We start from the raw sequence: 15,056 nt of genomic DNA on the forward strand, positions 1-15,056 counted from the left end.
CATTATATTTGGTTTAAATACAATAGTTTTGAAGAGCCTCCTACGGTTGGCACTTTAATCGCAGGTGGTCTGCGATACTGAACTATTGACCTGTCGTCTGCAACAGACCCGCAGATCTGCGGAAATGTTACTCTTTCAGAAGGAGAGAGATAGGGGGAGCTTAGAGCAACAGATGCAACTTCCTCTAAACTTCCTGCTGGCTGCTGTTCGGGTGTGAACTCGTCTTCAACGTGTGAATCATCGAGCCGGAGCTGGATAAAGCTTCTGGCTCCGGCACCGCGAGACGGCTTCCACCTCGGATTCTTGCACTTTGTTCCTCTGGATGGTTTCCTTTGATGGTGTGATCGAGTGGATCGTGCTGCTGTTGGACCTGGCTTGATCTCTTGCATCGCGAGTCACCATGAGCTGCTGGCTGTTCCTGCCTCTGTTGACCAGTATTGTATCCATCGCGGGAACGTGGACAGTGTGAGGATCAATGTTTTTCTCATCTTGGCCTAGTCCCCTTATTCTGGAACCCCACAACAATTCACCTCGTTCTGTCTCTTTCTCCTTTCTTCGCCTCAGTTATTTTGAACGAACTTTCTCTGCTGCTTCCGGCTACTTTACCGTCTCTCAGCGTGTGCTTTCCGATTCCATTCCCAAAATCAAAGTGGCATCCTAAAATCTCAGTCCAGGTTTTCCGAGGTCCCCAAATCTAACAACTTTCGTTCACTTCACTGACTTTACAATCGTTATTACGGGGGGTGAATTGTGAACTTAATGTTGAAACTTATTTGTTACGGTGTTGAGGGCTTAGAGATGAAAGAGTACCTTTTCAGGGCTTCCCTGAAAAGGTACTCCATATAGTGACCTGGTGGCTATTGAAGCTCCATGATTTGATCCTAATACTGTCATTTTAAGAGGTAAATGCCCTTAAAATTATAAAGCAGTATTTTCAATTTCAAACAACGAGGCCGACATTCCCACTCCCTTCCCCCACCACGATGAAATGAAGTGTTTTGTTCTGATTAATCATTCAGGGACCGACCCCCTTTATTGCTAAATCGAACAGACACATACTCAACACATGGTTGTTTCAAGTTGGCTGTGCTTTTTAATCAGAACAAGCAGATGCCTTGATATGTGTTTGGTGCCATTTTCTGATCTCATTGAACACGGAATGCCTATTTCAGAACACTCCCAAACTACTTGAAACAGGTCTGAAGAGGGGAAGAATCAGGAAGAATCCTTAGCAACTTTATTCAATATCAGTCATTTTCTTTTTGGTGTTGGTTGCTGTTTGGTGGGGCTAAATGTGGATTGAAACTGCAGTTCCGCAACAAGCTACTTTTCATAGAATTATAGAGTCATGCAGCACAATGAAGAGGCCTTTTTCTTAAAGCTGACCATCAGGGGTCTAAGTATATTAATCCCATTTACCAGCACCTGGCCCACAGCCTTAGTGATTCAATGCTTGGTTCTCAAATAATGTGAAAGTACCTATCGCTTGTGCGCTTTCTCCAGTGCAATCACTTCCTTCCTAAAGTGTGGTGATCGTGATTGCACAGAATATTCTAGTTGTGGTCCAACCAAGGTTGTATTAAGTTGTACCATGCCTTCCTGCTCTAATACTCTAAGGAAGTTGAGCATCCTATATGCCTTCTTCACCAATCATTCTACATTTGGACGCGTGTAAATAACAAGGTCCCTTTGTTTCTCATTGCTCCCTAGGACTCTACCATTCTTTATAAATTTCCTACCTGTATAAGACCCATTACCTACACTTACCAAATTAAATCCAATCTGTAATTGCTCTGCCCAACCTACCGACTGATTACTGTCATCCTGGAGTTTAAGATCTTGCGCCTTGTTATCAACGTCATCCGTTTTTGGTCACTTGCAAACTTATTATCTTCCCATCTCAGTTGTTAATGTAGAAAACAAATAACAAGTATTTCCTGCTGATCTCTGTGGAATCCAATAGGCTTCCAATCACCAAAGCAATCCTCCATTTCCATTGTCACCCTCTGTCTCTGAGCCGACTTTGGATCCAATTTGCCAAATTGCTTTGGATCCCATAGCCTTTACCTTTTGAACCTGACTTTCAACTGAAGGGCAACCAGACTGCATCAACAACATAGCATCAATCAATATAGTTTACTATGATTTCAAAAAACTCTATTTAAAGTTAATCAGACAGCTTCTCCCACCAATATATCAATTGACCAATATCCTTGGTCGATACATGTCTTGCCGGTGATGTCAGACTAGCTGGCTTTTAATTGCCTGGCTTATTGAATAGAAGCAGCACACTTACAGCTCTCAAGTCACCTAGCACCATGTCCATTTATCCATTCCATTTATATTTCAGGATTAGGGTCCAGCCTAGTTGGTATACATCTCATCATGCCCCGGAGATTTATACAACTTTAAGACCGCTAAGCTATCAAATACATCTTCCCTGGACTTGCCATCCTTCTTCACCTTTTTGGGAATGCAATAGTTGAGCTCTGTGTCACTTCTAGAAGAATCCCATTACCTGAGTGAAGTTTTACTCAGTCGCATCTTCCATTCTGCATTTGCCTTGTCCTTCCTAATGACTTTACCCATAAAGCCTCTTTTGAACATTCTTCCTCATTACTCCAGTGATGGTTTCCTAGGACCCCATAATGCAGTGTCTCCTCCTTCAGCCTCCTGCCCACACCCATGCACATCCCTGCCATCTCCAACCATCAGGCCTGAGTGTTCTATTGCAAAATGTTGGAGGAATTCAGCAGATCAGACAGCCAGAGGGAAATGGACATTGATGTTTTGGGCCAAGACCCTTCATCGTGAAAAGGCCCAAGAAGTTACCTATTTATTCCCCTTTATAAATGCTACCTGACTTGCACTTACCTCCAGCACTTTGTGTGCGTAAATCAAGATATTCAGCATCTGCAGAATCTCTTGTGTCTCTTAAAGTTCTATACCCTGGAATTTTGAATTGCTCTAGTTCATCAGCCTTACCGGTCAGGCTTGTTGCATTAACACTGATGTGGTCTAGCCTTCTGATCCTCCATTATAATGTCTGTGATGTTTGCTCTACCTACTACACTGACCTAGTTTTCTTCTACATTTGACCGAACCTTACCATTGTATATCTTTTGTTCTGGGATAGTTTAAAGAAATCCACAGCTATGCTTTGCTTAATGTTGCATGCAATCACATAACAATTATTCTAAAACCTTAGACTGTAAGATCATAATATATGTGGTGGCATCTGTTAGTCTCGCGACCATGGATCTGCACCTGGAATGGTTTCCAGGGCACAGGCCTGGGCAGGGTTGTATGGGAGACCGGCAATTGCCCCTGCAGCAAGTCTCCCCTCTCCACGCCACCGATGTTGTCCAAGGGAAGGGCAAGGGCCGATACAACTTGGCACCAGTGATGTCGCAGGAATTTCCAGAGTGAGGTTGAAGGCAACGTCAGACTGCCTTAGGGACTGCAGCTCCAGATTTGTCCTCAGGGTTTACTCCCGAAGCCTTTCCCATGAGTGGGTATGGCCGCAAGGCAGTGGGGGTTTGAAATCGGAGTTTTCCCTCTCTTAGATGAACTACCTTCCCAGGCTGACGAGCTCCACCTACCCAACCATAATATATATAAAATCAGAATTAGGCCATCCAACCCATCAAATCTGCTCTGCCATTCAACTGCAGCTATTTTCTAAAAAAGCATTCTCCTGCCTTCTGCCTGTAATCACTAAGCCCCTTACCAATCAAGAATCGATCAATCTTTGTCTTAAATACACCCAGGGACATGGCAATGAATTCCACAGATTCATCACTCTCTGTCATCACTCTCTGGACATCCACTTATTCTTATGCTGTGCTCTCAGATCCTAGACTCTTCTATTAAGGGCAACATTCTCTATCCATGTCCACTCTATCCAGGCCTTTCAGAATTCACTGAGACTTCCTCCCACCTTGTCCTTCTGAACTCCTTCCAGAGCCATCAATCACCCCTGAAACCAATATTTAAAGTAAATACATTTCAAAGTAAATTTAAATTTTATTGTCAAAATACATATGTGTCACCATATTCATTTTCTTGTGGGCATACTCAATAAATCTATAGAATAATAACCAAAACAGAATCAATGAAAGACCACCCAACTAGAGCGTTTAACTGAAGTGCAGAAGTCAACAGACTGTGCAAACAATACAAAAGAAGAAATAATAAATAAATAAACAATGTTTATTGAGAACATGAGATGGAGGATTCTTGAAAATGAGTACATAGGTTGTGGGAACATTTGTGGGTTGGGGCAGATGAAGTTGAGTGAAGTTATCCCCTTTGGTTTGGGAGCCTGATGGTTGAGGGATAAAGCTCTGAGGCTCTTGTACCTTCTTCCTGATGACAGCTGTGAGAAGAGAGCATGGCCTGGGTGGTCGGTGTGGGGTTGGGGAGTCCCTATTGATGGATGCTGCTTTCCTGTGACAACATTTCATATAGATGTGGTCAGTGATTGGGAGGGGTTTGCCTGTGAGGGACTGGGCTGTATCCTCTACTTTTTCAAGGCGTAGTTGTGGCAAATTTCCAGGCTAGAGATAAGCGTGCTTGCTTCATGCTTACAGTTGATTGAGGTAATGCATATTTTATTGTTTTGATTTCAAAAGTTTGTATTTACAGTAAATCTGTTGCTCTGCCATTGTCTGAGTTATATTTATTAAATATATCCAATGAACCTTGAGCAATAGCCAAAACACCTTTGTGAAGGAAAGAAGATTATGATGTGAGGTGTGATGCATTCCAAAAAGCTGGAATAGAGTGCTTGACCACTGTATCTACAGGTTGGGGCATTGTCAGACTTACTCGGGACAAGAAGGTTTATTTCCTTCACTTACCCAAGAGGTCAGTGACATTGAATCCATGGGAATATCTATCATAAAGACACCAGAACATAGCACTTTGTGAAACAAAGTAGGAATAGCTGCCAGATCTGTATTTGCAATGCATTTCCACTTTTAAAACTGTGTGTGTTGAAGAGGGATGCAATGTCACCAGGCTGAATTCATGTAGAATTTGTGATTCTGTATGTTATTTCATCTGACAGCCAGGATTCACTGAACTCTACATAGAGTTACAAATGGAGGGTAAACTAAGCTATTGAGTAATTTCAGTGTGCACTTGCCTGAACGTTTCATACAACTAATTATGTTTAAATGGCTCTTTATGAGGTTGCATGAGCTTCTTCCAGCATGTGAAGCAGCTCGTTTATCAGATTGCTTGAAACAAAGTTCCTTTGAGGCAGAAAGATTAACAGGATCACTCATCTCATCGGTCATTTGCTGTAACCAGTGGTTGAGTATGTCAGTTAAGCTTCAGATTAATTTATTTATCTGGTGTACATCAAAACATACAGTGAAATGCTTCATTTGCATTGACCAACGCACCAAAGGACGTGCTGTGTGCAGCCCACAAGAGTTGCCACACATTCCGACGCTAGCATAGCATGTCCGTGATGCTTGGCAGAACAGCACACAACACAACAAGCAATGAAACAAAACTGCAATATAGAACCCTTTCCTTTCTCCCATTCACCCACACTCATGGACATTCTTCTGACCCCAGACCTCCAATCTCCAGAGTTTGGCTAATGGGCTTTGACTTGAAGACTTCCTCCTGATTGATCTTCGGGCTTCGATCTTCGGTATTAACCCCTAGATGAGCTGATGACAGCACACGAGCTCTAGGCCCACTGACTCACCGGCCCTTGTGCCTCCTGCTTGCACAGACATCTAATCCTGGGATTCACTGACTTAGGCCAGTCCAACATCCAGGAATATCCTTTATCACCCGTCTACATTGCTGGTCTTTGAGCACGGAGTGGACATCTAGACTCCGGATTTCCTCTGTCATCCATCCGCATCACTGGCCTTTGAACATGGAGCACGTAACAGACGTCTAGACTCCAGCCTGACCTCTAATTCTGCCACATTCTTGTCCCTAAACCCTAACCTAATCTCTAACTAACCTAAATTTTGTTCCTAAATCATAATCTGACCTCTAACTCACCTGCATTTTGTTCTTAAATCATAATCTGACTTCTAACTCATCTGCATCTTGTCCCTAAATTCCAATCTGACCTCTAACTCATCTGCATCCTGTCCCTAAAAATTACCCGTAACTCCTCTCTCTGTCCCCAAAACCATCCCCGTGAACTTAAGAAAATAGCCACTATCTCAACAGAGACGGCAGCTTGGCAGCACCTTGATTGAAAGCTAGGCTGGATTAACGACTAACTATCTCTAACTCACATCCTCCTCTTTCTACAACTCAACATCTAAAAGTGTTCACAGAGTTTTAATTTGAAGCAGTAATATTGAGAAATTTTGCAGAGAAAAACAGAAATAGGAATGAGTTGACTTTGTTCAGTGAATAACTTGAACTTATGAGGAAGGTCACACCAAACTAATCCTTTAATTCTTGAGTGTACTGAACCAAAGATTTATTCATTTAATTGAACGAGATGGATGTACTCTCACAGATTTAAGTGCAAGTCATGATTCCTTTATCTCAGCTCTTGGATACATCAAGACCCATCAGTAGCTGACTGTAAGGAAGAAGAAAGGATAGCATTTCAGGCTGCAGTGGAGGTTCCTGTTCAATTTAATGGTCCAAGATGAGGGAGGGAAAAGCACAGTCTAAATTCCCACTCTTGGTTACTTTAGAATAACCCCAGTTAGTGTTGGGAGATACACTCAATGGCCACTTTATTAAGTACAGGAGAGGAACCTGGTGCAGTATTCTGCTGCTGTAGCCCATCCACTTCCAGGTTCAATGTGGTGCGCATGCAGAGTTTGCTCTTCTGTACAGCACTGTTGTGATGCATGGTTATTTGAGTAATTACTGCCGTTCTTGAACCAGTCTGACCTCTCTCATTAACATGGCATTTTCACACACAGAGTCCCTTAATTGCCGCTCGCTGGATTATTTTTTGTTTTTGTTTTTTGCACAGTTATCTGTAAACTGTGTGACACGTGGCCAAGTGGTTAAGGCGGTAGACTGGCTATCTGAAGGTCTGAGTTCGAGCCCCAGCTGAGATAGCATCTTGAGCAAGGCACTTAACCACATTGCTCCAGTCCACCCAGCTGAAAATGGGTACCAGCAAAATGCTGGGGGTTAACCTCGCGATAGACTGGCGTCCTATACGCGGGGGAGTCTCGTATTCTCAGTCGCTTCATGCCAAGGAAACTGGCATAAGCACCGGCATAAGGCTCGGGACAGACTTTAAAATTAATTTTAAAATAATCTGCAAACTCTAGAGACTGTTGTGCATGAGAACCCTGGGAAATCAGCAGTTTCTGAGCTACCCAAACCAGCCCATCTGGCACCAACAATCATTCCACAACCAAAGTCACTTAGATCACGTTTCTTCCTCATTCTGATGTTTGGTCTGAACAACAACTGAACCTCTTGGCCATGTCTGCGTGCTTTTATGCATTGAGTTGCTGCCACATGATTAGCTAATTAGATATTTGCATTAATGAGCAAGTGAACAGGTATACCTAATAAAGTGGCCACTGAGTGTAATCTATGAGGACGGGGATTCTCCAACTGAATTTTGAGTAAGTAGATTGTGGACTTAAGTCCCAAATTGGAGAATTGCAAACCTGGTTTGTTTTGATACTCCATTACAGTAACAAGGGGATGTTACATTTTGAATATCCCATCTTTCAGATAAGACATTTGACAAGTCCCTTTTAGACACAAAATATCCCATGGCACTATTGTATAAAAGCACAATGGGGTCGTCTCTGATACCTTGGCTAATATTTATCTCCCAACCAATATGTCAAAGAGTGCATCATCTTGTCTGTATCATATTGCTGTGCACAATCTAGTTGCTGCTTTTGTATTGTGTTATTAGTTGTCACACTTCGAATAAATGTAGGTCTCATATAAGATGAGAGCAGAGATTGACTGTGATGGGCAAGAGAGCCAAATAACTTGACAGTAATGGATGTCCAGGCTTACACATGAAGAGTGGCACTGAAAGAAACTACAAGTCCGAACCTCAGTGTGGGTCACCGGCTCCAGGAAGGAACAATTTGCTCGTCGTGAGGAATATGCTACTGAGTGAGTGGAAGAAATCCAGTAACAGTGGAGGCAGACTTTGCTATAAAATCAAAGAACTATATGCGTGTGGTAACAGCAGGGTCAGTGGTGGCGGGCAGCCAACTACTTGTACCACGGTTTGGCAGAAGAGTGGTTAAGGTTATGTGATGTCATGTCAGGGTGGAGGAGGTTGGCTTATTTGCTGGTTGAAAGCCGATTCTGCCGTGTCGGTGTTTGATTGGCCCGTTTAAAGGATGCAGCCGCTCCTTCCTAATGGTTGGTTTGCACGCCATGGCACTGGCTTCCAGTTCTGGACACCTCAGGAGTATAAGAATAAGACCTGCGGGAGGCTTGGCCTCTTTCTCCAGCACCCGCTTCAGGCTGAAATCACAACCAGCATTGTAGAACCATCGAGAAAGAGCGTTGTAGACATGGATGCCCCCCCCCCCACCCCACATTTGTTTAGTTAAATATTTATTTTAACCTGCTCAGTTCTTCAGTCTTATAATTTGGGGAGATTTAATGGAATACCGGTTAAGTTGAAGGGTGACTGGATGTTCGGTATTGTAGTTTTGTAAAATTTAGGGTAGTTTAGATGGGCATTTGTTTAGCTAGATGCTCAGTTTAGTGGTTCACTGTTCATTTTAAATAAATAGTTAATGTGCCCATTTGCAATCTGGAACTCACTCACTGGATCCTCACATCTGCCTCCTCATTACACCGGAACAGCTGCACAACATGTCAGGTTTCAGAGTCCCTGTCTGAAGGAGGTGCTGCACTGGAGTTCTGGGAACAGGACATAGACTGATTGTAACAGCAGCCATGTCATGAAAGCAACAGAATGTGGAGCATATGCTGTGGATTTTGGTTAAGTCAGACACATTGGGACAAGTACATTTTGGCCCAATTAAGCGGCTGCCCTGATCAGCTGAACTTTTGTAAAAATATCTAAAAAGGATGGCCCAATTAACCGGAATCCACAGTGTTCATATGGAAGTAAAAATAAATTGGGGTTGTGCAAATTTTAGTACAATGGCTTTATAGTTTGACTGCCTTTGGCAAATAACCAGAGGTGTGATGAAGAGATATTTTTAAGATAGCGAGTTGCTATCATGTGAAAAAGCAAGAAATTTCAAAATTACAGTTGCAACAACTGACTTCTTGCAAAGACAAAGTGCTGAAGTTGAAATACTAATCAGCCATGGTCTAACTGAAGAGTAAAACAGTTGTTCTGATTTTGAATGCATTGCCCAGAGGGATGGGGAAATCAGATTCAAAGGTAACTTTAAATAGGCAACAGTAAATACAGTGGGTTCTTGTTAATTGGGACACGTCAGGACCAGTACATTTTGGCCCAGTTAAGCCACTGCCCCAATTAGCCGAAGTTTCATTGAAGTAGTTAAAAGGGTATAAAAAAGATAAACCACCATTTAACTGAGTAACAAGTTATGTACGTAAATGAAATACAAAACAAATTAGAACATGGTGATTGTCTGTTGTATTTGACAGTGACAGGAAACCTGTGCGGCAGAGTTTTCAGACCAGAAGAGCTGCTTCACTGCGGCAGTTCGATTCTCTCGACCTCGGAGGTCCGGGTCCATTGGGATAAGTAGGTGTCACAACTGGAGTCTTCCCTGGTTGCAGAGGATCTTCTGTGCCATGCCCTTTGTTCTCTAATGAAGCATCGCAGGACTGCCTTCGTGGCTGCTGGATCTCGCTGTAGATGTCATCCGCTAGTCCACTGGAGCTGACTTGGCATGCTAGGACAGATATGTCTCTGTCTAACCAGGGTATAAGACTTGCCAGCTACCCTCACCTGGTTTAGCCTGCCTGTCAAAGTGGGGTACCAGTGTGTGGCTGCTGTCACATGCAAACAGCTACTTGGACCTATGGCTAATAGCTGAGTGTCCAGTGAGGACCAAAGGGAACATTCATGATGACTGTCAAGACCTTCAAAATCTTCGTAGTTCCGAACTCGTTGAAGTAATGACATCATTTTCAACTCGGGCTGTTTCTGGCTTTTCCAAGTCTGAATGCTTGAAACCGCAGTGAGCAAAATGGTTCTAAAATGTCTTACTGCTTGTCACCAATTATCAGTGACAAAATCACTGCTTTTTTGAACACCAACACATCTAACCTATATGATTTAAAAACTGTTTGCTCTAAGCACGGTGTGTCACATGGTGTGCACGTGACTGACGTTAGAAAATGTTCAACAACAGGTCCTGTCCCGGTTAAGTGGCATATTGTCCCAAATAAACAGAGGGAATCTTGGGTATTTTCTCTATTAGTTTTTGTTCTTTAAGGGTTGTACCAAATAAACAGCTGCCCCGGATAACCAAAGGCCCAATTAACCAGAATCCACAGTATACTCAATGGGTACTAAATAACTTTGGGAAAGAACAGGCAAATTAGATTTTAGTTGATATCCTTTTTGAATATGACTCTTCTGATATTATGATTTGTAAGAGTAAAGGGTTGGCTGCAATTTGTTGACTTACTTATTTTAAATGCAGAACAACTCAGGCAGCTACGTGAAGGGATCCCTGCCCTGTGGAATGTTGATAAACTTGACAACTCCCTGAAGCAGGCAGAACCAGCTAGGGGAGATCAGCCTTGAGTTTCTCCTATGTACATGAGTTAGCCTGAAAAAAATGTGTAACTCTTGACACTTCCTTAAAGAAGGCTATATAAATTCATTGAACTGAGAAACACCTTTGAACCATTTGCAGTTTCATTCCATCCATATTTAGAATCCATTAACACACTGTTTCTCTGTGCAACTGGGAGCTACGTTATCCAAACTGGGATTTGCTGCTATTCTCTCTGCTTCTCTTTCTCTCATGTAGAGGTAATGCAATTTTATTGGAAACATGCTTACGAGGATAATGAATATCTTTACCTCAATCATACTGTTTTAATCCTTTGTCAGACCTGTGCAGGCAGTCACCTCTCAGTCTCCACCCAGATAACAGGAGTCACCTGCCACTCATTTCCAATTCATCACCTGCAGCCTATTTAAACCCAGCTCTCATCCACAGCCCTCATTCACCTGTTGAATCAGCTTGTTTTGTGGCCTGTTATTTTGCAGTTTACTATTAAAGTGATTCTTCACCGCTGAACTGGTAATATGGTGGTGTGTTCCATCGCAGTGGCTTCTATGAGGGGCAACAAAAGGTGCTATTGCACTTTTAAAATGTATTTTTATGATTGCAAGACCCTGCTGGACATTAAGAACTTAATGTACTGCAGGTCTACCCTATCAGTGAGTTGCTTGTTGGTAGAGAAAGTGAAGGAGCTGCGCATTGTGCTGGAGGCATGCAGTCTAATAGTGAATGACCATCTTTGTCACTTTTCTTGTGTTTGCAAGACCCTTTTGGACATTGTTAGTGTGGAATGCTGCATGTTCAATTCACCAGTTTATTGGGGAGCTGTACAGCCTCGTGAGGACTAGGCCTCAAGCCACAGTGTCACCTGTTTATAGCCGCCCAGGAGAGAGGCGTTGGGTGTGGCACAGCATCCAAGCTGGAGTTGGTGCTGCCCCCCACTGTTCTCTCATCAGAAGACAAGCTGTATTGAGATCAACTGCAACATTCATGGACTCAGGGTCTTGGACTATATTTTTATGTGTGATTGTATTTTACTGAAATCTAATATGTGCTAAGTGTGCCTTGTGCTGTGTATGTCTGTTGGTACTGTGTTTTGCACCTCGGCCCCAGAATAACGCTGTTCATTTAGTAGTATTCGTGGATATATTCATGTGTGGTTGAATGATAATTCAACTTGAACTTGGAGGGTAAAAGAGAAATCTGCAAGGAAATTACAGTAATGTGCGTAAAATGAAGACTGTGGTTTATAGGGGCTTCAGTATGGATCGAGTAATGTAGAGAGCAAAGAAAGAAAGGAATTTCCCGTCTATGTTCAGGGGAGTATCCTTGAATAATGAGTATGTACTATCCATATCCACCAGGGGATGAGTGGAAAATGGTGTTCATAACACCCACTGGCTACGACAAATACTTGCTGATGGCTTTCGGACTTTCAAACAGTCTAGCTGTTTTCCAAACATTTACTCACGAGATCCTCTGAGACATGCCACATCAGCCTGTGTTCGTCTACCTCGTTGACATTCTCATCTTCTCCAAGGACCCCCATGACCACATGAGCCACATGCGTTCAGTCCTTCAGTGCCTCCTCAAAAACTGTCTGTATTGCAAGTTAGAGAAATGCCAGTTCCACACCCTTAGTCATTTCCTTCCTGGGTTACGCCTTTTCACCAGTTCATCAGTCCCTTCAAGATCACCAATCGCATCAATCCAGTCACTTACTGTCCTCAGCTGCCACCATCCCTCAGGATTACGCCTATCTTCCTCAAGCCCATTGACCATGCACCACTCAGCCCACCTGAGCCTGTGCCTCTGGAACCAAGGATGGTGGAGGGTGGTCCAGAGGACATGGTTTTCTGGTTAATAGATTCACACTGAACTGATCTGATCTGATATATATTACTGTGCCAGTCTGAACTGGAGTTGCTAACTCTCAGAAGCTAAAGGCTGATCATCACCTTTCCTTCAAGCAAAGCTTTGTAAAAATTTTCTTTGAGCATATTTACTGTTCTCAACTATTGGCTGTGGAAAAAAAATGTGTTTATTTGACAACCGCTCCATTATTGAAGAGTTTGTTTGCTTTCGGTGGATGCAGTAAGCACAAAGCCATTGTGGGTGTGTTGGAGGGCATGTGTGTGTGATAGAGGGAGGTTAATGGAGGGAATTACAGTATGACACCTAGTTATATCAGAGTTGGCAAAGCACTGCCTGAATGATAGTGCTTGGTGCAGCTAGAGTGTTAACACTGAGTCTGAACTGGATGGCTTCTCAGGTGACTGAGAGGTGTATTCTGTCCATTTCATAAGTACGTTTTATGATGGAACTTCTGGTTACCATAGGGTTCAGCCAGCCTTCAACAAATCAAAAATTGAAATGTCAACCATTGTCCAATCTCCCTCTCCAGCCCCTCTCCATAATCTGTCTACAGAATGCAGTGGAGTAATGTGACAAGATTAACTTGAACAAGCCAGTGTTTGACAGTCCGTGACCGTGTCTGTACCAGTGTGGTGTTTGGACATGGATGTGGTGAACTATGTGCCTGTCGGGACACGCCCCTGCTGACTGCTCCTGTGGCTCCTCCCACAGGCCCCTGTATAAAGGAGATCTGCGGCCTGACGCTCGGCCTCAGTCTCCAAGACATTGTATGATAGACACTCACTCCTGGTTCCTTCTTCCAGTCAATAAAAGCCGATATCTCGCCTTACGTCTCAGTGTGAGTTATTGATGGTGCATCAATGGAGAACAAAATAGAGGAGACTGGGCTGGATATTGGAATCAAGAATTTGTCAAGCAAAGGAGAGTCAATTTTACTTCATAGGATGGTTATGCATTCTAAATTGAGAACATGAAATTCAATTTTGTCTTATTCAAAATAATAGGAAAAAAATAATAATATGAAACATGAAGAGAATATGAAAAAGAGGGAGAGAATAGGAAAATAGTAGAAAAAGCAGTGAAGTAGTGATAAAGAAGCAAAGAGAAGCAGAGGGAATGGGAAAGGGAGAAGGTTTAGAGGTTTAGTTGATAAACATATCAAAGAAGTTAGAAAAAAAAGGAAAAACTGGGAAACATAAAGCTAGTTTGGATTTCACTCTAACATGTTTTCCAGGGCTCTGAAATACCAGATTATTCATTTTACAACACTTTATATTTTCCATATGTTCTGCTGTCAACAGCTAAAGACAGAACAGCCAGTATAGTAACGTGGCATTAATTAGGGAAGCTAATACCTGAAATTGTTTAAATGAATTTATGAGGCCACTTTAACAATTGGTTATTTGTTCAACAGCAAAGTTAGAGAAAGTATTGTAGATCAGTAGGTGGATTTTAAGTAGATAAGAAAGAGAATAAATACCAGGATGTGAAGGTAATAATCTCGATTATTCTCTGTGCCATATAGCAACACATACAGAAATAGGACAGTGGAGGTGAATGTGTGACTTCAAAAACTGCGTGGTTGAGTGCAATAGATTCTTAGAGCACTGAGCTATGTTTTGCAAGGAACATCATATCAGATTTGGGATCTGTTCTTCATGGACAGTTTTGCTACTATTGCCAGAGAAGATTTACATCAGTTTGGCAGGGATGTGGGAGCAATAGATTCAGAAGATAGAAACAGAAAGCAGAAAATTAATGTGAGAGCTTGGAAGGCAGAGTAAAGGGCAGAAAATGTAGAGAAAGTTTGGCTGACTTGCTGGTGTTTTCAGGGCTATCTGGACAGATCTATCATTTTGCTTCCTCTTGCCCCTAATATTTCTTTCTACCTTGATTCTATCTTTCTTCCCTGGTCTATTGTGCAGTGCATCGATGAGACTTTAGATGCTCTCTGCCACTGTTTCTGGTTTCTTGAATCCAAATGCACATCCAGTCCCTCTGCACCTCTATCACACATCAGGAAGTTCGAAAGGCTCTCCACTTCTTCCTTGACAGAGGTCCAAGTAGTTCCCATCCACCAACACACTCATTTACCTGTCTGAGCCAAACTTCACATTAACCAACTTCTTCAGCTCTGCACAGTTTATCCAAATTAATGGTGTAGCCATGGGCACTTGAATGAGACCAAGCTGTGGAATGTGTGGAACAGTCTTGTGTCAGTTCTGATCATCCACCCAACTCCTTTCATCAGTGACTGCTTTGGCACTGGTTCCTGCACTCATACAGTATTTCAAAGAATTCTCAATTTGCTGCCATTTTCTACCCTTGCTCTCAATGTTCCATCTCATTCTCATCTCTTTCTGGGTTTGTCCATCTCTGTCTTTGAGACAGGTTAGTCAGAAACAAAATTACAAGCCTACAGCCTATCTTGACTATATTCCCTTCATCCTGTAAGGGCTTCGTTCCATTCTCCAAAAACCCCAGTTGATGTCATGTTTT

General features: G+C 42.6%; 1 protein-coding gene across 1 annotated transcript in view; it reads left to right on the forward strand.

Moving 5' to 3' along the window:
- Nucleotides 1-206: 206 nt before the first annotated feature.
- si:dkey-228d14.5 (uncharacterized protein LOC796266 homolog) overlaps nucleotides 207-15,056 on the forward strand; it is a 66,545-nt gene continuing 51,695 nt past the window's right edge. The window contains exon 1 of the mRNA XM_059946350.1: nucleotides 207-465. Coding sequence (XP_059802333.1) covers nucleotides 401-465 — 65 coding nt within the window. The 5' untranslated portion in view covers nucleotides 207-400. The remainder of the gene's footprint in view (nucleotides 466-15,056) is intronic.

This window comes from Hypanus sabinus, chromosome 21 (assembly GCF_030144855.1).
Source record: "Hypanus sabinus isolate sHypSab1 chromosome 21, sHypSab1.hap1, whole genome shotgun sequence".
Classification (NCBI taxonomy): Eukaryota; Metazoa; Chordata; class Chondrichthyes; order Myliobatiformes; family Dasyatidae; genus Hypanus; species Hypanus sabinus.